The sequence below is a fragment of the Erythrolamprus reginae genome, chromosome 2 (assembly GCF_031021105.1).
Source record: "Erythrolamprus reginae isolate rEryReg1 chromosome 2, rEryReg1.hap1, whole genome shotgun sequence".
NCBI classification, from domain to species: Eukaryota; Metazoa; Chordata; class Lepidosauria; order Squamata; family Dipsadidae; genus Erythrolamprus; species Erythrolamprus reginae.
Window position 1 is genome coordinate 271027140 of NC_091951.1, and position 23839 is coordinate 271050978.

General features: G+C 38.9%; 1 protein-coding gene across 8 annotated transcripts in view; it reads right to left on the bottom strand.

Annotated features, from left to right (window-relative positions):
• The window catches only part of SMARCA2 (SWI/SNF related BAF chromatin remodeling complex subunit ATPase 2), a 159716-nt gene that overhangs the window by 52009 nt on the left and 83868 nt on the right, over positions 1 to 23839 (bottom strand). For all 8 annotated transcript variants that reach the window (XM_070742619.1, XM_070742620.1, XM_070742621.1 and 5 more), the window contains 10 exons: positions 22958 to 23011; positions 17411 to 17541; positions 16363 to 16423; positions 13658 to 13758; positions 13375 to 13522; positions 9499 to 9662; positions 7036 to 7102; positions 5809 to 5919; positions 1460 to 1702; positions 346 to 459 (listed from right to left, as the gene is read on the bottom strand). In XM_070742619.1, the coding sequence (XP_070598720.1) occupies positions 346 to 459; positions 1460 to 1702; positions 5809 to 5919; positions 7036 to 7102; positions 9499 to 9662; positions 13375 to 13522; positions 13658 to 13758; positions 16363 to 16423; positions 17411 to 17541; positions 22958 to 23011 (1194 nt within the window). The remainder of the gene's footprint in view (positions 1 to 345; positions 460 to 1459; positions 1703 to 5808; positions 5920 to 7035; positions 7103 to 9498; positions 9663 to 13374; positions 13523 to 13657; positions 13759 to 16362; positions 16424 to 17410; positions 17542 to 22957; positions 23012 to 23839) is intronic.

The window sequence follows — 23839 nt, forward strand, 5'->3', positions numbered from 1 at the left end:
TAAAAGTGTATTAAAAACAGGAGTGTCAAATTTGCATCATCATGGCAAGATCACATTGATTTGGCTGCAACTTTGAGGACCGGCCGCATAAATTCAAATGGTGACTAAACAAATAGTTGTTAACTGAGGAACTACCTATATTGTTTATAAATGGATGGATCTAGTTCTAAATTATTTTTTATTTTACATTACTGATTGTCAGGTAAAGCAAGATTCATAACCAACCTCAACTTTCTGAACTCTTTCAGGTAGAGTTGAGTAAGTGCTGATAGAGGTATATTTTGCATCATATGGCACCTGGATTTATTACAACAGATAATTCAACAGAGCTTTCTCTTCACAAACCTTTTCTGGTAATTGAGATTCAACTTCTTTCTTCAACCTTCTTAACAAGAAAGGTCTTAGCACTTTATGGAGACGCCGAATAATCAGAATAGTTTCCTCCTCATTTAAATCCACCTAAATGGAAAGATTAAAAGGAGAAAATAGAAAAAAAGCACTTTAAAAACAAAGGTACTACAAAACCACCTGTAACCATTGCAGCCAAAGCTATGTGGGACAAGCATCATGTCAATTAAAAACTAGAATCCACAAACACCAGCTGACAATCAAATGCCACAATCCCAAATTCTTAATCTCTACCCACACTGATGCCAAACAACACCAGTTGGATTGGAGCAACCCAAAAATCATCAGCCACACTGCCATCCATCATGCTTGTGAGTTTATCCAACCCTGGCACTCCACAAGCAATTCCATCAACAGACACGTTGACCTACCACCAGCCTATGAACCTGCCAGAATCTAAATCAATTGTACAGCCAACCAGAGACAGCATCGACCCTCAACCAACCTGTGTAAGTCCCCCCCAAAACAGCACTTCATCTCCCAATGACCCTTACATGATGTTACTTCCCCATCCCAAGACTGATGACTCACAGCTGACCCATCGCAAATCACAAGACCCTCACTTGACACACCAACACTTGAAGCCCTTTATAAACAGAAGAACACTCCTAAACTCTGTTGAAGATGTTCCCTAGCCTGGTAATGCAACATTCAAAAACCAAGCCACAAGGGAATAAACCATAGGTCTTCAAACTTGGCAACTTTAAGACTTGTGGACTTCAACTCCCAGAATTCTCCAGCCAGCATAGCTGGCTGGAGAACTCTGAGAGTTGAAGTCCACAAGTCTTAAAGTTGCCAAGTTTGGGGACCCCTGGAATAAACCTTTACCCGTACCCTCATATTTCATTATTTTTCAATGCTAACAAATTATTTAAGCCTTCTTACTTATTAACACAACTTAATAGATTAAGAGTGCATTAATAATAATATACATACATATGCATTAATTAGAAAGTTCACTCTATCGATATACTATACCAATTGCTATCAAACAGACTGTCCATTTAATGTAACATGTCACTATAGCATTTTAAAATAAATCGCCCAGTACCCTTTCTCCAGTCATGGCAAAAGGAGCATTGAACCATTGTTCAAAAGTGCTGCAACTCTTGAAAATTGTTGGGAGGAGAAAATTAAGGAGAGCCCAAAGTTCAGGTAATTTGTTCTGCAATGGCGTTCCAGTCAAGAGAATCCTTCTTGGTGCCACATAATGAGTATTTAGCACCTGAGTCAGTTTACAGTGATGGTTCTTCATTCGATGACCTTCATCTACAATCATATATTTCCACCGAATCTATGGAAATACAGAAACAATTGGTAGGAAAGTATATTTAGGTTCTAACCTATGACATCATTAAGATTAAATACAATGGAAGCCTTCAAAGCTCATACTTCATTTCAAAGTATGCAACAATTAAAATAGAATAGAATAGAATTTATTGGCCAAGTGTGATTAGACACACAAGGAATTTGTCTTGGTGCATATGCTCTCAGCATACATAAAATAAAATATACATTTGTCAAGAATCATGTGGTACGTATTAGTACATATTTTACACAATATTAACAAGCAGTCACTAAAATTGGAGTGCATCAAGTATACCTCATAACATACGTCATAACGTTCACCTTTAAAGGACATATTGGATTAATATAATCCTATATAATAGACAATAGTCAATAAAATTAAGACTGAATTGTGTGATTTTATTTTATTCATTTATTTGCACATTTTTAAGCTGTCAAACTCCCGCTATGAGAGGCTTCACAAAGTTAAAAGAACAAAAGCTCAATATAAATGAGCAAAATCCATAAAATGACAAATCCAGGGAACAAGAATCTTAGTTGCAGCTCACAGGGAGCCTATCCATCCATCCTAAACCAGGTTAAGCCTTAAGGGTTAAATCCTTTAACTAAAGCCGAAGAGGAAAAAAAGAGAATGCTCCGATTCAAATTTGCAGGGCGATGCTATTCCACAGGGATATGTGCAGTAACAGAAACACATAATGAAAGGAAGTAAACATACTGGCTTCGCATCCTTTAAACATTTTTATATAAGCACAAAATGCAGAGTAGGTTCATGACTTAAAAGAAGTCAGAAGGTGAATTGATTCAATTTAATCCATTCAACTATATGTTATCAACCCAGTAAACTTTAGTTCCCAGTATAGCCTCATAGAAAAGCTGGCTGAAACTTGACCCATTTATTCTTACTATCACTTTGCAAGGGGAGGAAGAAAAATGTAAGGAAGTGAGAAATAGAGTCAATGAATGGATGACTCTATTCATACTCTTTATATTTTACTGAGGAATCTTGAAAACCATTAACAGGAGCTTTATGTGTCCAGTACAGTGATCCCTCGATTTTCGCGATCTCGATCTTCGCGAAACGCTATATCGCGATTTTTCCCACCCGATGACGTCACTCTCTTCCTTTCTCATCTTTCTTTCTCTCTCTCTTTCTCTATCTTGCTTCTTCCTCTCTCACACTCTCTTCCTCCCTCTCTCATCTCTTTCTTTCCTTCTCTCTCTTTCTCTATCTCTCCCCCTCTTGCTCTCGAGCGGCGGGCGGGCGAGCGGCAGCGAGGAGCCGAAGATCGGGGTTTCCCCTTTGCGTGGGCGGCGGGGAAACCCCGATCTTCGGCTCCTCACTGCTGCGGCGCTGCCGAGCAGATCAGCTGCTGGGCGGCCGAAGAAACCTTCCCTGGGTCTTCCCCGCCGCCCACACAAAGGGGAAACCCCGATCTTCGGCTCCTCGCTGCTGCGGCGCTGCCGAGCAGATCAGCTGCTGGGCGGCCGAAGAAACCTTCCCTGGGTCTTCCCCGCCGCCCACGCAAACTCCACCATCTGCGCATGCACGGCCATGGAAAAAGGGCGCGCATGCGCAGATGGTGTTTTTACTTCCGCACCACTATATCGCGAAAAATTGAGTATCGCGAGGGGTCTTGGAACGTAACCCTCGCGATACTCGAGGGATCACTGTAACATACATATTTCATTCCAGCCAACCTTTTGAGCCCTCTCTTCACCTGCGCTAATGTCTTCTACAGTAAATTTAACTAATTGAACTGGCAGGAAAAATCTTTCTTAAAACCGATTTGAGGGGATTAAGAGCCTCCCGATTTTCTCCCATCACAAATATACGAAGGGAAGGAAGTGCAAAAAGAGGATTACAGGTAGCCCTTAACTTATGATCTGCTGCACGAATCCCAGCGACCAGTTAGGTCCCACAGAGTGGGTCTTCTCCAGGTCCCGTCAACTAAACAATGTTGGTTGGCGGGACCCAGGGGAAGAGCCTTCTCTGTGATGGCCCCGGCCCTCTGGAACCAACTTCTCCCAGAGATCAGAATTGCCCCCACCCTCGCCTTTCGTAAGCTGCTTAAAACCCACCTCTGCCGCCAGGCATGGGGGAATTGAGATACTCTTTCCCACTAGGCCTTTACAATTTTATGCATGGTACCGTATGTCTGTATGCATGTTTGGTTTTTATAATAATGGGTTTTTAACTGTTTTTAGTATTGGATTATTATTATATGCTGTTTTATTATTGCTGTTTGCCGCCCCGAGTCTCCGGAGAGGGGCGGGCATACAAATCAAATCAAATCAAATCAAATCAAAAAATGATCACAATTGAGCCCAAAACATTTGTTGCTAATTGAGACAGTTGTTAAGTGAATTTTGCCCCGTTTTATGACTTTTCCTGCCAGGCTTGTTAAGTGAATCACTGCAGTTGTTAGGTGAGTAACATGGCTATTAAATGCAGTTGGCTTCCCCACTGACTTTGCTTTGTCAGGTCACAAAAGGCAATCACATGATCCTGGGACACTGTGACCATCAAAAATATCACTTCCTAAGCATTCAAATTCCGATCATGTGACTATGAGGATGCTGCAATGGTCATATAAGTGGGAAAAACAATCATAAGTCACTTTTCCCAGTGATGTTTCAACTTTTGTAAGTTGAGAAATATCTGTATTTTGTGGGGTGCACTGATAAGTCTAATTTGCAAAGTGCCAACACTGGGTCCCAGAAAAGGGGGGGAAATAGCTTGAAAATTTTGGAAGCTTACTTAATGTGAACACCTCTCGTTAAAAAATATGCCACATTCTGAAATGAAGCAAAGTGAACTGAAGAGAGCTATAACAAATTACAGTGGATTCCATTATTTAATTAGCTTTACAGTGATCCCTCGATTTTCGCGATCTCGTTCTTTGCGAAACGCTATATTGTGATTTTTCCCACCCGATGACGTCACTCTCTTCCTTCCTTTCTCATCTTTCTTTCTCTCTCTCTTTCTCTATCTTGCTTCTTCCTCTCTCACACTCTCTTCCTCCCTCTCTCATCTCTTTCTTTCCTTCTCTCTCTTTCTCTATCTCTCCCCCTCTTGCTGGCGGGCGGCGGGCGGGGCGGTGGGCGGGCGGGCGAGCGGGGGCATCAGCGAGGAAGACCCAGGGAAGGTGCCTTCGGCCGCCCAGCAGCTGATCTGCTCGGCAGCGCAGCGAGGAGCCGAATCGGGGTTTCCCCTTTGCGTGGGCGGCGGGGAAACCCCGATCTTCGTCTGCTCGCTGCTGCTGCGCTGCCGAGCAAATCAGCTGCTGGGCGGCCGAAGGAACCTTCCCTGGGTCTTCCCCGCCGCCCACGCAAACTCCACCATCTGCGCATGCGCAGCCATGAAAAAAAGGGCGCGCATGCGCAGATGGTGTTTTTACTTCCGCAACCCTACATCGCGAAAAATCGATTATCGCGAGGGGTCTTGGAACGGAACCCTCGCGATAATCGAGGGATCACTGTACTTCAACAAAATAATTCTGGGATGTACTGAAGTTATTTCCAAAGAAAGAGTCCTGTGTTTTAGTGTCTATTCAAAGGATTTTCAGTTACCGTGTCTTAATGCATAAATGAAATGAATGACACAAATTTCAATCTGGTCTCTGTTATCTTTTCCACATCTGGAAAGTGTTAACAAAGCCTGATTCTCTCCCCCCCACTTTCACTCTATTAATCTCTGCTCAGAAACAAAGAACTGGAGAAGAGTTGCAGATAAAAATGGAATAGCAGGGTTCCCAGGTAAATGGGATTCAACAAAGGGATGAGGAGTTGGCTATTCTGTTTGACAAAGAGCAACAGTGTGGAATTTATGGGATCCACAGGTAGCAAAATCTTTTTCCTCACCAGCAATCTTGAAAGGACTCAGCAGGAACAGAGACTGTGAATGGGATGGGAAAAGGCAAAAGCAATTCAGAAAAAACGCAGAACTTTGAAAGACTATAGCCATTATGGATATTGTACCCGAACCCTTTAGGGTTTGATATAATTCTTACTAACTGGGAATGGAGGAAGCCAAAAAAGAAAGAAAGAAAAAAAGCTAGACATCCAGAAAAGTCCCAAATATAATAGTACCTTAGCAAGAATGTGTTTGTCCTTTATGATGTATTCATATGTAGTCAAAAGAACGTTAAATTTTCCACTACGTAGCTGAGGTACAAGCGATCGGCGCATAGCAGGTGTACCCTGGGAAAAAAGGAAAAGAAAAAAACACGCATCAAGGTGTTATTCACTAAAAAAAAAAGAATAGTTGTGAGCTGGATTTTTTTTAAAGGGCAGCAAAGTATGCCTAATATATTATTAATATTTCCAGTCCATTCAAGAGGAAGCCAAAGACAGAAAGAAACGTGGATTTAATCTTTACAAATGTATTCAATGAATCCCAGCGACCGGTTAGGTCCCACAGAGTTGGCCTTCTCCGGGTCCTGTCGACTAAGCAATGTCGTTTGGCGGGACCCAGGAGAAGAACCTTCTCTGTGGCGGCCCCGACCCTCTGGAACCAGCTCCCCCCAGATATCAGAGTTGCCCCCACCCTCCTTGCCTTTCGCAAGCTCCTTAAAACCCACCTCTGTCGTCAGGCATGGGGGAATTGAAATTTCTCTTCCCCCTAGGCTTATAGAATTTATACATGGTATGCTTGTATGTATGAGTGGTTTTTTTAAAATTGGGTTTTTTTAGATTGTTTTTATATTACATTTGTTTACATTGTCTTTTTATATTGTTGTTAGCCGCCCTGAGTCTTCGGAGAGGGGCGGCATACAAATCTAATAAATAATAATAATAATAATAATAATAATAATAATAATTCAATAGGTCTGCTGTAAGGAGGAAAAACTGAGCTTCTCTTGTCTTTTGTTGACAGAACCCCTCGATGAATCTTTTCATCAGCAAATGATACCCTGTTGGTAAACAGCAACTGCCTCAGATAGTGGTCTTATGATGCAGTCAATCTCAGGTCTTTCTCTCCAAACTGTTTTATAATAGCAACTGTAACTAAAGTAATCTGGTGTGGACTAATTCATTTTGTAGATTACCATGCTACAATCTGATATCTATATTATTTATATACGTTTTTTCAAAAACACACAAATGTGTTGTATTTATGATCGCAATTACTTGGAACAGAGCATACTGGAATGAACATTCGCAATTTTCTTATGGAATTCAATTCCTGAAAGTGCTTGTGAGATGTTACAAATCAGGGGACAGAGTTCTATAGAACAGCCACGCTTTTACGACTGAATAAAATTGCTCAGTCAATCTGAAGTTACATCTTTACATTCATATATAAAATATCCAAACCTTGTAAGAAATTTTCACCACAGAAGGGGCCCATTTGTCAAATTCGTATGTCCAGTTGGATAAAGTCCTATATGAAAAATTAAAATTGCAAAGTATATTAAAACTGCATCAAACAATAAAATTCTGCAACCTAATTTTTACTCTCCAAGATGCAAGATATTTAACAAAACGAAACCTATAAACCATGTTGCACCTCACTGTAACAGTAGATTGCTCTCCCATCATGTCAAAAGTGCTGTCTGGGTTTCAGATCAGAATTTGACCATGTTTCTGAAAAAATATTATATGTGCACATAATTTTGTCTAGTCTTTATCCAGCAAACTGATTTTTAGTGGATTTTATGAATTTCAACTTCACTTTAAAATATCTGTTCAACAACTGAAAGAAGCAATGACATAACATATAATCCTACTGTATTTTTATGCTTAGATACTTGCAACCCTGTTCTCTTTAAAAGGCAGAAACCCCAACTTACACATACAGAAAATGAGCACAGTGGTCCTATGTAGTCAACATACAAGTAAACAAAGTGGATGAATTGGGTGTCTTAATACATATGCTAACACCCCCAGCACTATGCCTATGTGCATAGAACAGATCAGCACATATTTAATGCAAAGATCAGAACAAATGAAGAAATTTGAAATTGTATTAGGTTTTTTTTTAAAAAAAAACACCACAGAATCAGGCCTAGGGAAGTAATTTTTATTTTACTTTTCTTGATATTCCTATTTCTTTATTTCAAAGACAGATAATCTGCAATTCTATTGCTTTCTCTCCATCGATGGATACACCAAACGTATGCCTAACTGTTCAATATAATTACTGCAGCCTCAATTAAACATAATACAGTGATACCTCGTCTTACAAACGCCTCGTCTTACAAAACTTTTCGAGATACAAACCCGGGGTTTAAGATTTTTTTGCCTCTTCTTACAAACTATTTTCACCTTACAAACCCACCACCGCCGCTGGGATGCCCCACCTCTGGACTTCCGTTGCCAGCGAAGCACCCGTTTTTGCGCTGCTGGGATTCCCCTGAGGCTCCTCTCCATGGGAAACCCCACCTCCGGACTTCCGTGTTTTTGCGATGCTGCGATTTCACTCTCCGGACTTCCGTTGCCAGCGAAGCGCTCGTTTTTGTGATGCTGGGATTCCCCTGCAGCATCGCAAAAACACCGAAGTCCAGAGGTGGGGTTTCCCATGGAGGGGACCCTCAGGGGAATCCCAGCAGCGCAAAAATTGGCGCTTCGGCTGGCAGAAGCGGTGAATTTGGGGCTTGCACGCATTAATTGCTTTTTCATTGATTCCTATGGGAAACATTGTTTCATCTTACAAACTTTTCACCTTAAGAACCTCGTTCCGGAACCAATTAAGTTTGTAAGACAAGGTATCACTGTATGTTTCACTGACAAGTTATTTACTCTGATGAAGAATCTCATCTGATAATGTTTGATTTGAGAGGCAGAAAAGGCTATAAAACAAAACCTGCAGACATATTGCAGCACATGTATAAGCAGGTATTTGACTTTAAAGTGGCATAGCTGATTTTAATTAAAATCACTCGCCTTAACAAGAACCTTTTTGAAATTAACTGCAGGAGAAGGTAACTGACCAAAACAGGGTTTAAGTATTTCTGTCAAAACCTATTTTATACTAACACTGGATTAACCGCAAAGATGGATTAGTTAAAGAAGTAAAACGATAATCATCACAATCACCAAATGAACAGTTTTGCAATTCCACAATTCTCATCCAGCCTAGATTTACTGAGAATTTGTAGAGTTGGAGTTCCAGCTCATCCAAATATTGTGGCTGGTGGAAGCAAAAAATTTAAGCAACTCTCCAGATGAATGTGAAGATCCTCAAAGGACATTTTAGAATCTAAAAGGGTATCCTGTGCAGCCAATCTCAGATAAGAAATAAATTCTTTGTCTTATGAATCACAAAAGGGGCTATCTAGGGCAGTGTCTCCCAACCTTGGCAACTTGAAGATATTTGGACTTCAACTCCCAGTATTCCCCAGCCAGCATTCGCTGGCTGGGGAATTCTGGGAGTTGAAGTCCAAATATCTTCAAGTTGCCAAGGTTGGGAAACACTGATCTAGGGTGACTAAAAGATGCAATAAATTTCAACAGCTCTAAGCCATCTATCCCAAAAGTGTTTTTTGCAGAAACCAAATGGACTTCCTTGTTTTTTCTTTGAAGACATTCTCATCCAAGAAGCTTCTTCAGCTCTTACAGGTCATTCGCATCTTTTCAGACCTCTAAGCCACCTGATTTCCAATCTCACAGAATCCATACGTAAGAAAGGAAAGACAATCAAAGTTTAAATTGGTAACACGCAGGCAGAATACTCCTGGTGTGTGCTTTATCCAGCCATTAAAGGGAAAGGGAAAAAAAGTACATGTTGTTAATGAACCAATCACAGGAAATATCATTAGGAAGAATCTGCCTACTTACGAGAGAGGAACAATGATGATATAGGGTCCATTAAGCCTTTTGTGATCCATCAGGTAAGTGATGAGCGCTATCGTCTGTATGGTCTTTCCTAGCCCCATTTCGTCAGCTAAAATTCCATTCAAATTGTTATTATACAAGGAAACCATCCATTCCAGGCCCTGGACCTGAAATACAATAAAATCCCCTCGGTTATCCATAACAGTTATATTTTCTTATTTCAACATCTCTTCTTTGGAGTTAAGTGCTCTGATGCTAGCATAAGTAGCATAATGATAAAGAAAACATCAAAAATCTCCCATACAAGAATAACTGCTGCTATATATTCCAAGTATAGTTGTAGTGGTATTCTTTTGCTCTGAAAGCCAATCTCTGTTTTAGGCAATATTAAATATTAATACTGCTCATATTGTGACATAGTTCAGGTTTTTAGCAATCAGTACAGGCTTCAAATTTATATTTTCACAGTGCTATGAATCTATTTGATAGCGTTTAGAGCAATAAAGTACATTTCCTAATCACCAACTTGCACATTACAATGAAACTGCCCTGAATATAGTTTGAAAATAAATTATGAATGATAAATTGATTCGATATTGCTGTGTTGCAATGTAACACAGTTAATTTAACATTTAACTGGTAGTAGTCAGCAAAACACTGCAGTTCAATGAAGTGGATTTAAAAAATAACAATTAGTCTGATACAAAGTCAGACTTCAGAAAATATGTTCTCTCGTACTTTCCTTCCCTAGTTTGATTTTCTAACCATGTTTCCCAGAAGAGCTAAGCAATTTTCAATCAAGAGCTGCACTTGGTATGTGGATAGTGTGCTAGAAGCTTCCCTCCTCCAAAAGGGGACAATCCAAATAATAATAATGATGATGATGATGATATCCCAGGTCATTGGGTAGAACTCAATTGGTAGATAAAAATGCCATATCCAGTCTGACCATTAGATAATGAGATATTAAAGAAAACCCCAAAATGTGATTTATTATCTATTTGATTCATTTACATTTAATGAAAATTAACTGAAATGCTATACGTGCAATCATACCTCATGCATTTCATAATTTTTCTCAACCATCTGACTAAAAAATGCAATTTTTGGAAAAGCTCGATCAAAGAATTATAAGGCCACCTGGGAGCCTGTAGGATTTAGGTGGTGCACCTTTTTATATATCCTATCGGTCTATTTTATTGTATAGATTCAATTCAGATTGTGATTGCCCATCACAATCTGAGGGTCTGTGCTAAACTTTATTTTATTTATTTATTTATTTATTTATTTATTGGATTTGTATGCCGCCCCTCTCCAGAGACTCGGGGCGGTTAACAGCGACAATAAAACAGTGTACAATAGTAATTTGGTATTGATGATTAAAAATCAATTAATATAAAAACCAAACATACATACATACATACCATGCATAGAATTGTAAAGGCCTAGGGGGAAAGAGGATCTCAATTCCCCCATGCCTGGTGGCAGAGGTGGGTTTTAAGTTGTTTACGAAAGGCAAGGAGGGTGGGGGCCGTTCTAATCTCTGGGGGGAGTTGGTTCCAGAGGGCTGGGGCCGCCACAGAGAAGGCTCTTCCCCTGGGTCCTGCCAGGCGACATTGCTTAGTTGACGGGACCCGGAGAAGATCCACTCTGTGGGACCTAACTGGTCGCTGGGATTCATGCAGCAGAAGGCGGTCCCTGAGGTAATCTGGTCCGGTGCCATGAAGGGCTTTATAGGTCATAACCAACACTTTGAATTGTGACCGGAAACTGATCGGCAACCAATGCAGACTGCGGAGTGTTGGTGTAACATGGGCATATTTGGGAAAGCCCATGATTGCTCTCGCAGCTGCATTCTGCACGATCTGACGTTTCCGAACATTTTTCAAAGGTAGCCCCATGTAGAGAGCGTTACAGTAGTCAAGCCTCGAGGTGATGAGGGCATGAGTGACTGTGAGCAGTGACTCCCGGTCCAAGTAGGGTCGCAACTGGTGCACAAGGCGAACCTGGGCAAACGTCCCCCTCGCCACAGCTGAAAGATGTTTCTCTAATGTCAGCTGTGGATCGAGGAGGACGCCCAAGTTGCGAACCTTCTCTGAGGGGGTCAATGATTCTCCCCCCAGGGTAATGGACGGACAGATGGACCCTATATCTTTGAAAACATAACAAAACGGAGTTGGAGCAATTTAGCAACCGGGATAGATTGTATTTACCAAAGTGAATATGAAGAGAACGCCATCATGCAATTGTATAGCGTGTTCCCATTCATTCCCTGAAAATCCCAGACAACATTTTCATAATCAGTCTTGATAATATCAGTCTAATGGAGCAGTGCTTTTACTTGGTAAAGCAGTTTTCTGAATTACAATATTTTTGATATTACAGTTATGACAGACAGAGCAACTATAGTAATTCTTTATTAATTGCTGCTTCAACAATAATAGATGAAAACAATTATTTAAAAATGTAATTAGCTAAACCAAAGATTAACACTGGTATCAATGTAAAATGTTTGTTTACAAGAACACCCTTGGGAAACTGGAGGACAACCTGGACAACTGAGAAAAGATTTCCCAGCCCACAGGAGAGGAGGTGTTGAAGGCACTTCAGAAGGGACCTTCCCTAGTTTTCCAGACAGTAAAAGAAAAGGATGGAAGAAATATTTTCATGCAAGATTCTATTAATTCAACTTTACAATAGAATAAGCAATCATGGCTATGCTTCTTGTACAGCAGTAGCACTTCAGTGCTTTACAGCCCTATCTAACTGGTTTACACAGTCAACATATTGCTCTCAACAATTTGGGTCTTCATTTTATTTACTTTGGAAGGATAGCAGGCTGTACCTGCACCAAATCAAAGATTATGGATATCCAAGAAAGAGGAACTTGAGTCTGATCCATAACATACTTTGCATAATACTTGGACTGAAATTTACATGATATACCATATTTTTCGGAGTATAAGATGCACCATAGTTTTGGGGGAGAAAAATGTGGGGGTGGTTGCCTACCAGGTATTCATCTGGCTAGCATCCTTAGCCAGCAGCCCAGTCAGCTTCAGCACATTATTTTATCCCCTGGTTGGGGCTTAAAAAAATCTTAGCAATGAAAAAAAAGCCTGCAAAGGGCTGGAAAAATACATTCTTCAGAGGGAGTAGCAATGAAAAAGACTGTGAGCCCGGAAGATTCATTAGCATCTCCTTAGGGTGGGAAAAAACATTTTTCCAATGATTAGCAATGAAAAAAACCCCTGCAAACCAGGAAGAGCTGTGAAGATCATTAGCGCCTTGTTAGGGCTGGGAGCGGGGGAAGCTACATTTGGAAAAAGTTACATTCAGAGTATAAGATTCACCCAAATTTTCAGCCTCTTCTAGGAGGAAAAGGTGCATCTTAAAATACAATATATATTGATGCACAAAATGATTTTGGCATGATACTAGTCCAGAAGTATGAATTCATACAATCATCGCTCTACGAAGAATGGGTACTGAAGCTCTTATCAGCTTTCCAAGGAACTGTCAAAGGGAAAATGTCTTTCAAACCCTGTCCTAATAAAACTTTAATATATATATATATATAAAGGAAGTCTTCCTATCAGTCAAAGGTGAGACTTCTTTGGGCAATTCAGTAGAGAAAGGGCCAGCATCTGGTATGCTTCAAAATATGGACCAGACAATGGAGAAAGGGAGGCATGCTATTTATTGTGTTACATGTCCTAAAATATTCAAGGGTAGAATTCAAGAATTGTGCCATATCTAAACAGAATTATTTGGTAAATCTGAACTAGTCCAGCTTTTTCAAGGAGACTCGTTATGGTACAGTTTAAGGGTCCCTGGCATGAAGCTCCTGTAGGAGCAATTTCCAGCTCGTATGCTTGCCTGGTAATGTTTTAAGGTGCCGTTGATAAGAAGAGAAGACTGCTTATCCACTCTCTCCGCAATTGCGTGAGCCACTGTATAGTAAGACTGAGATCCTCTTTCACTGTACTGCATACTGTATTCATCATCCACATCTTGTTTGGCTGTCCTATAAAGCAAGGGATGTTTTTAATTCCACATTGATGACTTGTTTGCTATTTTTATTTCTTAAAACGTAGAGATCCAAACTAGAAAGGGGAGCACGCCAAATGCTTTGCTGTCTCTGCTCGCCCAAATTACTCACTCGATGATTTGTTTAGCGTCTCTTTCTGAAACGTCTTCAGTGTTGGGATCCAGATGTTTCTTTTCATCTATTTCTTGTCTACTTGATTCATCTTCATCTTCCTGCAGGGGGGAAAAAAACCAACAACCCTTGAAGTCAATCCCACATGAAACGCTTATCAGCAAGAACTCGAAGGCCAGCTACAATTTTCCATTATGTTTTGCTTCCCTCCCCAATTTCCTCTCCTTCGTAAAACAAGGAACTGCCCCACTGAGATTTATGGAGAAGTAGCTTTTGTTAGTTTTTAAAAAATAAGAGTTTAGCCTGATCATAGGAAATTGGTTTTATAATTTTGCATTATGAATAAATAAATTTGCAACATATAATTTCTGATGTTTTTAAAATAACCAGTGGAGGTGAACATTCTGTTTTGTGGGATGGTTTTTTTTTAATATTCTGACTATTTTTAAAAAAATAATTTTTATTGGTTATTATACATTAAAAAAAGATAAAAACAACAAACTGAAAACAGGCAAACTGACAAACAATAAGGAATGAAAAATGCAATTTTCATAGTGTAATATAGCTGGTAAACATTGTAAAAGAAAAATAATACAATACTGTAATTTGAAATTAAAATTTCAATATATGGAGTTGGTACATTATTTTTATTAATAATGGCAAACATATCTAATATCTAATACTCTTTCCTCTTCCTATTGTAAAAACAATTTCCCTGTGAAGTAGATTGGACAGAGAGAGAGAGTGACTGGCCCAAAGTCACCCAGTGAGTTTTTCATGCTAAAGGCAGGACTAGAACTCAGAATTAGTCCAAATCACTATGCATGACACCAGAATATCTGACATGTATTCCATGTGTGGTGTTTCTCACACCTTTTTTCTGCTATATATACCTCAGGTAAGTTAAACATTTTCAACTTTTAACTATAATTGGGAAGAATTCAGAGCCTTGTGGGTGGGATAGGTCTCATCTATTGCTCTTCTTGTCTCCTTAGTCCACTACTAAAATAAATTATTCTGCTGGGTTAGAACCATAAACTTCTGTAATGGACAGGAAGCATCAGCAAATATAAGACTGGGACCTTGAGATTCCAAAGCAAAAGCAAAAAAAAAAAGTACAGTAAATAAAGTTTGCAGATTTAATAAAACATCAAAGCACTTTCCCTTGTTTTGCTCTATAACAGTCATGGCAAACCTATGGCACGGGTGCCAGAGGTGGCACGCAGGGCCATATCTGCTGGCACGCAAGCCGCTGCCCTAGCTCAACTCCAACGTGCATGTGTGTGCTGACCAGCTAATTTTTGGCTCACACAGAAGCTCTGGGAGGGCGTTTCTGGCTTCCAAAGAGGCTCTGAGGGATGGGAGTGGGTGTTTTTAACCTCTCCTCGCTCCAGGGAAGCTTTGGAGCGTGGGGAGGGTGAAACATGAGCCTACTGGGCCCACCAGAAGTTGGGAAACAGGCCATTTCCGAGCTCCAGAGGGCCTCTGGGAGGGCTGGGGGAAGCTGTTTTTGTCTTCCCCAGGCATTGAATTATGGGTGTGGGCACTTGCACAGGCACACATGCTCTTTCGGCACCCGAGGAGAAAAAGGTTCGCCATCACTGTTCTATAGCAATGCATATCTACTTCCTTAGCTATTACTGGCAGTAGTTTTAATAGCAGTTTTAAAAATTACCAATACATCGCTGGCTGCTTTCACAAAACAGAATCAAGAAAGCCCGCCCACCCCAAGTCCCTCAGACACTACCTTTTCTTTTCTTAAACCATAATGAGAAACTGATTAAAATATAATAGTTTTCAGACAAGCTGTATGAAGGAAAAAGTATCCAAGAAGACGTATTACCAGTTATATTAAAAATTAACAATCTATATCCATTTTGACAAACTGCAAATTTCTTTAAAACTTAACCCCCATTACTTACTGTGATTAACAACCATCAGTAATCAAACAGAGATCTAGCATCCATCATTGCTTAAAGATTTATAACTAGCTATTTTTCCACTTAGTTAATTAGGTTATAGTACTGTAATTTACGACACAATTGAAACATTTTATTTAGACAAGAAAAGTAACACAAATTAGTATTATTATGGCTTATTATTGTTATGATACAAGGAAACTGGGAGACTGGATGATGGATGGTGGATTTTATTTTAATTAGGTTTTTTGTTTCTTTATTTATTGGAATTTCTATTCCTGCTCTAAAATATACAACCTCATGGCAAATTAAAACAGTAAATTAAAATAATATATAACACACAATAATAAAATAAACAAACCAACCTGATCATTCATAAAACCAAAGAAACAATATGACGCCTAAATCAACTGAGCGTGGACACCATCAATTTGGATAACTTCCAACTACTAAGTTCCCTATAGAACAGCCCCTTTCCAGAAGAATTGTGCTTTGTTTGCGATAGTGGCGAATATCTGTAGCTCGGGTGTAGGATGAGGGTGAAGGTTTGCTATCTGAGCTTGTGGATTGGTTTCTGAATATTTCATTACTAGGCTAGGCAAAACCTTCAGCAGAATTTAGGGGATGTTAATGTCAGTGTTTTAGAATATAATAGAATAGAATGGAATGGAATACAATTATTATTGGCCAAGTGTGATTGGCCAATTATTTTTACTCTCAAAAAATTTTACTCTCAAAAAAATAGCCTTCTAGATAAAGAGCAACATCAAGAGAGCGTCCACTTACATCTTCTTCATATTCTGAGCCACTTTCCTCTTCACTGTCTGACCTAGGAGCCACTTCATAGCTGGTCAGGAAGAAGCAGGTGAAATAGTATGAGTAAGGAAACTCCTCCAAAATAGCAACCCTTTAAAAATATGTCTAAGAAAAAAGCATTTCAGAGAAGTACAAAAATAACATTACAGATATCAAAGAAATCAATTATGGGAGTAATCATTCACTGACTTTCAGAGGAAAGCGATTGGCCCCTGGTGTTAAAATTATTGATCCACAACGAGTCCCCAGAGAGGGGCGGCATATAAATCTAATTAATACATAAGAAATAAATAAATAAACTAATCACAATGGGCAAAGTTTATTTACACCCATCATGTTCTGTTCAAAAATGTGCTCTCAGCTGACTGTCTCAGAAAAATGCACCCTTCCATAAGTAAATATTTAAGAAAGATCCATAGAAGCTTGTGCATTTATTTATTTATTTATTAGATTTGTATGCCGCCCCTCTCCGTAGACTCGGGGCGGCTAACAACAATATAAAAAGACAATGTAAACAAATCTAATATTAAAAACAATCTAAAAAACCCCAATTTAAAGAACCACTCATACATACAAGCATACCATGTATAAATTCTATAAGCCTAGGGGGAAGGGAAATTTCAATTCCCCCATGCCTGACAACAGAGGTGGGTTTTAAGGAGCTTGCGAAAGGCAAGGAGGGTGGGGGCAATTCTGATATCTGGGGGGAGCTGGTTCCAGAGGGTCGGGGCTGCCACAGAGAAGGCTCTTCTCCTCGGTCCCGCCAAATTTAGATATAAATAGATTTTAATAAACATATAATAGTAAAGCTGCATATTAAAGCACATTGCAGATAACAAAAGCTGTGAATTTTTGAGCAAACTGTAACCAAACACAAAAAACAATGCTAATGTGGATAGGGTTTAGAACCATTTACATATGTGTAAATTAAAATAAAAAATCTGCAAATACTTAGGCTGCATGACTACAATGCAAACCTATTGGGTTACACATTAGGAGGCAAACTGATTATACTTACCCTGGGTGCATTTCTAGCCAAGCATCTAATTGACTTGCTTTAGGAGCTTCTGGTCCAAGGAGAACTTTGCCCGTTTCTGTATGAGTTACCTTGACCGGGAGATCGCTCATCTGACTGCTCTCGTCTATGAGCTAAATATTAAGGAGAAGCATATATCTGAATTTGTATAGAGAATAGGATTCTCTGAGACAAAGGGTGAAAATAGATTCTAGTAAATTCAAACTAGCAAATTCTTACTATTGCACCATTTATGTATTTAGCCTCACACTGAGAACCCAAAATTAGGAAGGATTGAAGAGGACAAAAATGTGCCTACTCAAAAAAGACTTGAAACTTATTCCTTTTCAAATCAAACCTTGTATAATTGATGTTATCACGTAATGCAACCTGACTGGAGGCACCCAGTGTGCAACCCTGAATTTTCATAAAGTATGTAGCTTGATGAGGGAGAAAGTATGCCTTGTCACACAGTAACACAGATAGATAAAGAAATTAAACCGCTTATATTTCGGTGGAAATAGTATCATAACTTTGAATGTCTCCGATGCTTAATGATAAAGGAGATTGGTTTAATAGGGTAAGTTTAAAGGTTAGGACACTAAGAACTACTTTGCTGCCTCGTTGTGGAAGGGAGTATTCCTGGAAGAGATGAGCAAAGAGCATCAGGACTGGATGGGGAAAAGGAATCCTCAATCTGAGTATTGCATTGGCAGTTCTGTGTTAGCAAAAACTTCAGAAGAGAAGGATTTAGGGGTAGTGATTTCTGACAATCTCAAAATGGGTGAGCAGTGTGGTCGGGCAGTAGGAAAAGCAAGTAGGATGCTTGGCTGCATAGCTAGAGGTATAACAAGCAGGAAGAGGGAGATTGTGATCCCCTTATATAGAGCGCTGGTGAGACCACATTTGGAATACTGTGTTCAGTTCTGGAGACCTCACCTACAAAAAGATATTGACAAAATTGAACGGGTCCAAAGACGGGCTACAAGAATGGTGGAAGGTCTTAAGCATAAAACGTATCAGGAAAGACTTAATGAACTCAAGCTGTATAGTCTGGAGGACAGAAGGAAAAGGGGGGACATGATCGAAACATTTAAATATGTTAAAGGGTTAAATAAGGTTCAGGAGGGAAGTGTTTTTAATAGGAAAGTGAACACAAGAACAAGGGGACACAATCTGAAGTTAGTTGGGGGAAAGATCAAAAGCAACGTGAGAAAATATTATTTCACTGAAAGAGTAGTAGATCCTTGGAACAAACTTCCAGCAGACGTGGTTGGTAAATCCACAGTAACTGAATTTAAACATGCCTGGGATAAACATATATCCATTGTAAGATAAAATACAGGAAATAGTATAAGGGCAGACTAGATGGACCATGAGGTCTTTTTCTGCCGTCAGTCTTCTATGTTTCTATGTTTCTATGCCAGGAGTTATATTTCCAGTAGTAGTATGAACTCAGTGTGAACTCATCCCAGCTGTTGAAATAAAGGAAGCAGGCCTCTATATCAAGAACTATAGGAGGCATCAAGAAATCAAGGACCGCTTAGAAGAAGAGAGTGATGTTAATAAATGGCAGATTATGGGCCCCTCAAATTGGATATCGCTAAAGGCCTTTTAGAGTACTACAGACAATCCCTGATTCATGACTGATCATTTAGCAACAGTTCAAAGTTTTTAGAAGCCTCTTAAAAGAGATTTAAAACCTAGTTTCCAAGTTCTGACATCCTTGCATTCATGTGCCCGCATTTGGGTCCACATTTGCAGTGCCTGTGCAGTGACCATGATTTATAGTTTCTGGCAAAACACAGGCCCACAGTGAACATTGGTTTCACTTAACAATCACTGCAAAATAAAAAAGCGCCCCAGTTGTGTGGTGACCTGCTTTACAAGCATCATGGGTTTTGATTGTAATTGCTAGAACTATCTGTAATAATGTTTAGGATGTGGCTAAATTAAAGCTTCTGCACTTTCTAGTTGCTGCTATTACCATGAAAGAAAAGAAAATCTGAAGCTGCAAATGGAATTACACTTTGAACTTGGAATATAGAAAGCGTGAAGATGGGAAAGCTCCAGCAGATGAAAAATGAAACGAACAAACTACACATTGACATCTTGGACATCTGCAAACTGACATGGATAGGAATTGACACTTTAAATCAGAAGATCATACCATTTACTCCTCAGGACAAAAATAAAATAAAATTAAAAAGCAATTTCATAGTCAGGAAGGATGTAAGTGCTTGGATAGGCCAAAACCAAGTAACATCAGTAAGTTTTCATAGCTAATCCTTTAATATTACAGTTATTCAGGTTTAAGTCCGAACCACAGATGCAGACAAAGGAAAAAAAGTGCAGGTGTTTTATGGTCAAGTTCAATCTGAAATTGACAGAATATGCAAGCAAGATCTGCAAACAGTTTGCAGTTTGGAGATTATAATGAGAAAGTTAAAATACAATAGTAAGGAGGAAAACATAGTTGGCCTCTTCAGCCTAGGAAACAGAAATGAAGAAGTAAAGTGAATTATACATTACATTTTGCCATCATCATAGGCTCTGGAACAGATCATGTAAAAGTTCCAAATCAAAAGTAAAGCTGAAGAACAAAGCCAACTAGCTTCCAAGGCATGAGCTTGACCACAGATGCCTCATTTTCAAGAACAACATCGGGAACTGCAGTGAAGGCCTGAACCACATTTACAGAGAGCCAAGTGATGAAATTTAAGATGTCAAGAACGAATGTGAAAAGAGACTGCCAAATACCGAGAAACAGAAGAAATCAAACTGGATATCAGAACAGATGGTGAACACTGCCAGGAAGAGAAGATAAGCCAAGAAAAACAAAGATCTCGGGAAATAACTTAATAAAGAATTTCAGAGAACTGTTAAAAGAGACAAAGGAACTGCATTACAATTTTGGTAGAGAAATATAATGTGGACATAGACTAAAGACAAAGAAAAGATGTCTAAAGAAGCTTCCAACCTTAAATTGGACACCAATGGATAGTGACCAATCCAAGGAAGAACAAACAGATGGAAGCAGACACGGAAACTGAGTGTAACCAGATGTCAATATCTAAAGATACTGTGGAAGATATTCTGAATTTAGTCTAATGGCAGAAGATGAAATTAGCACTAAAGCAATCACCAAGCTGGAAAGCTACAAGAACTGGTGGAATATCTACAGAAATACTGCAAGCAACAGAAGAATCAATGAAGGTTGTAACCAAACTAGGCCAGCAAGTCTGGACAACAGATGGACAATGGCCAACAAATTAGAAGAGGTATCAATAGCAAAGAAAGGAGATTGATGTGATTGCATAAAATTATCGAGTTCGCGGAGAGGGGCGGCATACAAATCTAAATAATAAATAAATTAAAAAATATCTATTCCACATGTTAGCAAAGTACTTGTTAGGATCATTTAATGCAATCTTGCTCAGAAAAGGGAATGCCAGATGTTCAAGCTGGTTTTAGAAAAGATAGAAGACCAAGAACCTCTACTGCTGATACATCCTAGATAATTGAGAAAGTCAAAGAATTAGCAAAAAGAAGTCAACAGGTAGTTGGAACAGAGGAAAAAACATGAGACTACATGTTGTCTTCCTTAAAATAAGGAAGGCTACATTAATGTTAATTGTAGAATAGTCAACCTGAGAAGTGACAAGAACTAGTAGACCACTTCTGCCTTTTAAGATGAACTATCAATGTTAACAATATTTTTTTAAAAGCCATATGCTAGGATTTGGTAAGGCTTTCTCTGTGCACAATCTATGGAAATGGGGGTTGGATTTTGAAAGCAAGACACTTTTGAATTTCGGTGTTGGAGAAGACTTTTGAGAATATCAGGAAAACAAACAAATGGATTGTGGAACAAATCAATCCAAAATTCTCCCTTGGGAAAATGTTGTTTTGGAAGCAATGGTTTCAAAATATGAACCGGCTCAAACTGTCATATTTTGGAAACATTATGCAAAGAATAAGCTTCCTTAAAGAATGCTAGGAACATTAAAAATGTTAATAATGCTAGGATAAGTGGAAGGAAAAAGAAGATGATCAGCAGCATGGTGGACAGACCAAATAACAACAGCAATATGAATGCAGCATTGAGAGATATAAAAGACTGAGTTGAAAAAAGATCATGTTGAAGAAAATTTATCTATGCAGTTGCTAAGAGTCTATCTTAACCTGATGGCACAATTCAAAACTATGAGCTTACATACTGACCTTTAAGTTAGTCTCACTCATTTCAGTGAGACTACCTTTCTAAGGAAACATGCAACGACATGTATTGTGGAATAAGCCTCTTTGTGGGATTACTTACAGCTATAACTGTACATCAGATTATCTCAATGGCTTATAAAAGCATCTCAGTCGTTTTAAGTAATCTTGGAGCAAAAGTTTCAAATAATAATGTATGTCATATTTCTAGCATAAGACATCAGCATAGAAATATTATGGTTATTATAGTGCATTCTAGCATGCTCATTAGTGAGATAGCTCATTAAGTAGAAGTGTACTCATTAAAAACTTCAATTAGATGTGTTGGACAAAGTGTCCTGCATTAAACCAATTTATAAGACATCTCATTGCATATGACAAAAGAAAGCATACGGTAAATCTACTAATGTAAATGTGGCTGATTAGCTAGACTGTAATAATCCAATTTACTGATGAAGGGCAAAGCTAAAACTGTGTTTTTTCATGTTGCAAAAGCAAAATATTTTGTAAATGATTCCAAAATATAATTTGAAGTGATGCCAACTGTACAGATGTTAATATGAAATATTATTATTTCTCAGCCTATACAACTGTAACCTCCAAATTATATATTAAGAAATCATAATCACTAGGATTTTCTTTGAAGTTTTCCTTATTTATGCTGCATCTACATAAACGGTAACCTTGCGCTTCCATCTATCATTTACAATCAATAGGAGCAACATCTATGCAATTAAGCTAATGTTAATTTACATCCATCTTTTTCTACGTTCTAACCTTGAATTTACAATCTCCTTTAAATATGATGAGGGGGAAAACTAATGATAACAAGAACACGCACAATTTAAAAATAAATACAGCATAAATATACAAGCCTAGACATAGTCAGTAAAAGTGTATATATACAAGATGCTTCTATATAAGGGAAGTTACCGATAGTTCTCTCAGTTCTCATTTCCCCTTAAAAATCCAATACAGAGCATGTTAGATGAAAAAATGATTCCAAGGCCAAAGTAGAACTGTATGGATTAAAGTGCCTTTGTTGAAGAACTTTTAAAATTCAGGATCTTATTTTGTATAATTGGTTTTACTACTATTGACAAAAGATGTTACACAGAGCTTCATTACAATTTATAACAATTTATAAACAGGATTATTGCTTTCTAAAAATAATTATAATTCATGCTGTGGAAAATAGTTCTTTGTGTTAACCTTGTTGCCACACTGCTCCCAAATTTATTGAAATTCAAATTGTGACATTTTGTTTAGCATTATAGTAAAAAAAGACTGATTCATTTGAAAGTTTTCCTCAGAAGAAAATAGAATTCTTACTTCTCCATCAGGACCAAGTCCAGATCCCATTACTTCTGTGTTGTCTTCTACCTTCTGAAATAAAAAACACATGGATAGTTAATATTTCAGCAGAAGTTCTGTTTAAAAATATTTGAATTGTGATTTTCTTAAGTGATGGTGGAAAGCAAATGCCCCAGTTGAGAAGATGGCTCAAGCGGGTGATAACTTGGACTTTTGCTACACAAATTGAAGAAGGCAAGGTCTAACTTCATCCCACCCACCTACCCCCCAAAATTTAGCCTTATCTAGTCTTTCCCAGCTGAAAAAATGCCAGTCTGAGTAGATTGCTGTGAAATGGTCACAGAAAAATAAAGTAGCAAGTTTGAACTCTACGCATGTGGATCTGGTTGTTAACACACAACGCTTGACTGAATATTATGCAATCAGACAGGTCCTTTCAGAGTCACACTGCAGTCACACTGTTCCTCAAGACCTTCCTGTCCTCTGGAGACCATTTAAGTTCCTGCCTACTGCTTCAGTGACTCCATCGGACCACCTCATTCTCTGTCGTCCCCTAATTCTTTTGCCCTCAAACTTTCCCAGCATTAGGCTCATCTCCAGTGAGTCCTTCCTTCTCATTAGGTGGCCAAAGTATTTGAGTTTCATCTTCAGGATCTAGGCTTCTAAAGAGCAGTCAGGGTTGATTTCCTCTGGGGCTGATCAGTTTGATCACTTTGCAGTCCAAGGGACTCTTCTCCAGCACCATAGTTCATCGGCCTCAATTCTTTGGTGCTCAGCCTTTCTTATGATCCAACTTTCACAGCCATACATTGCATCCAGGAAAAACATAGTCTTGACTATAGGCGCTTTTGTTGGCAGGGTAATGTTTCTGGTTTTTAGTATGCTGTCTAGATTTTCCCT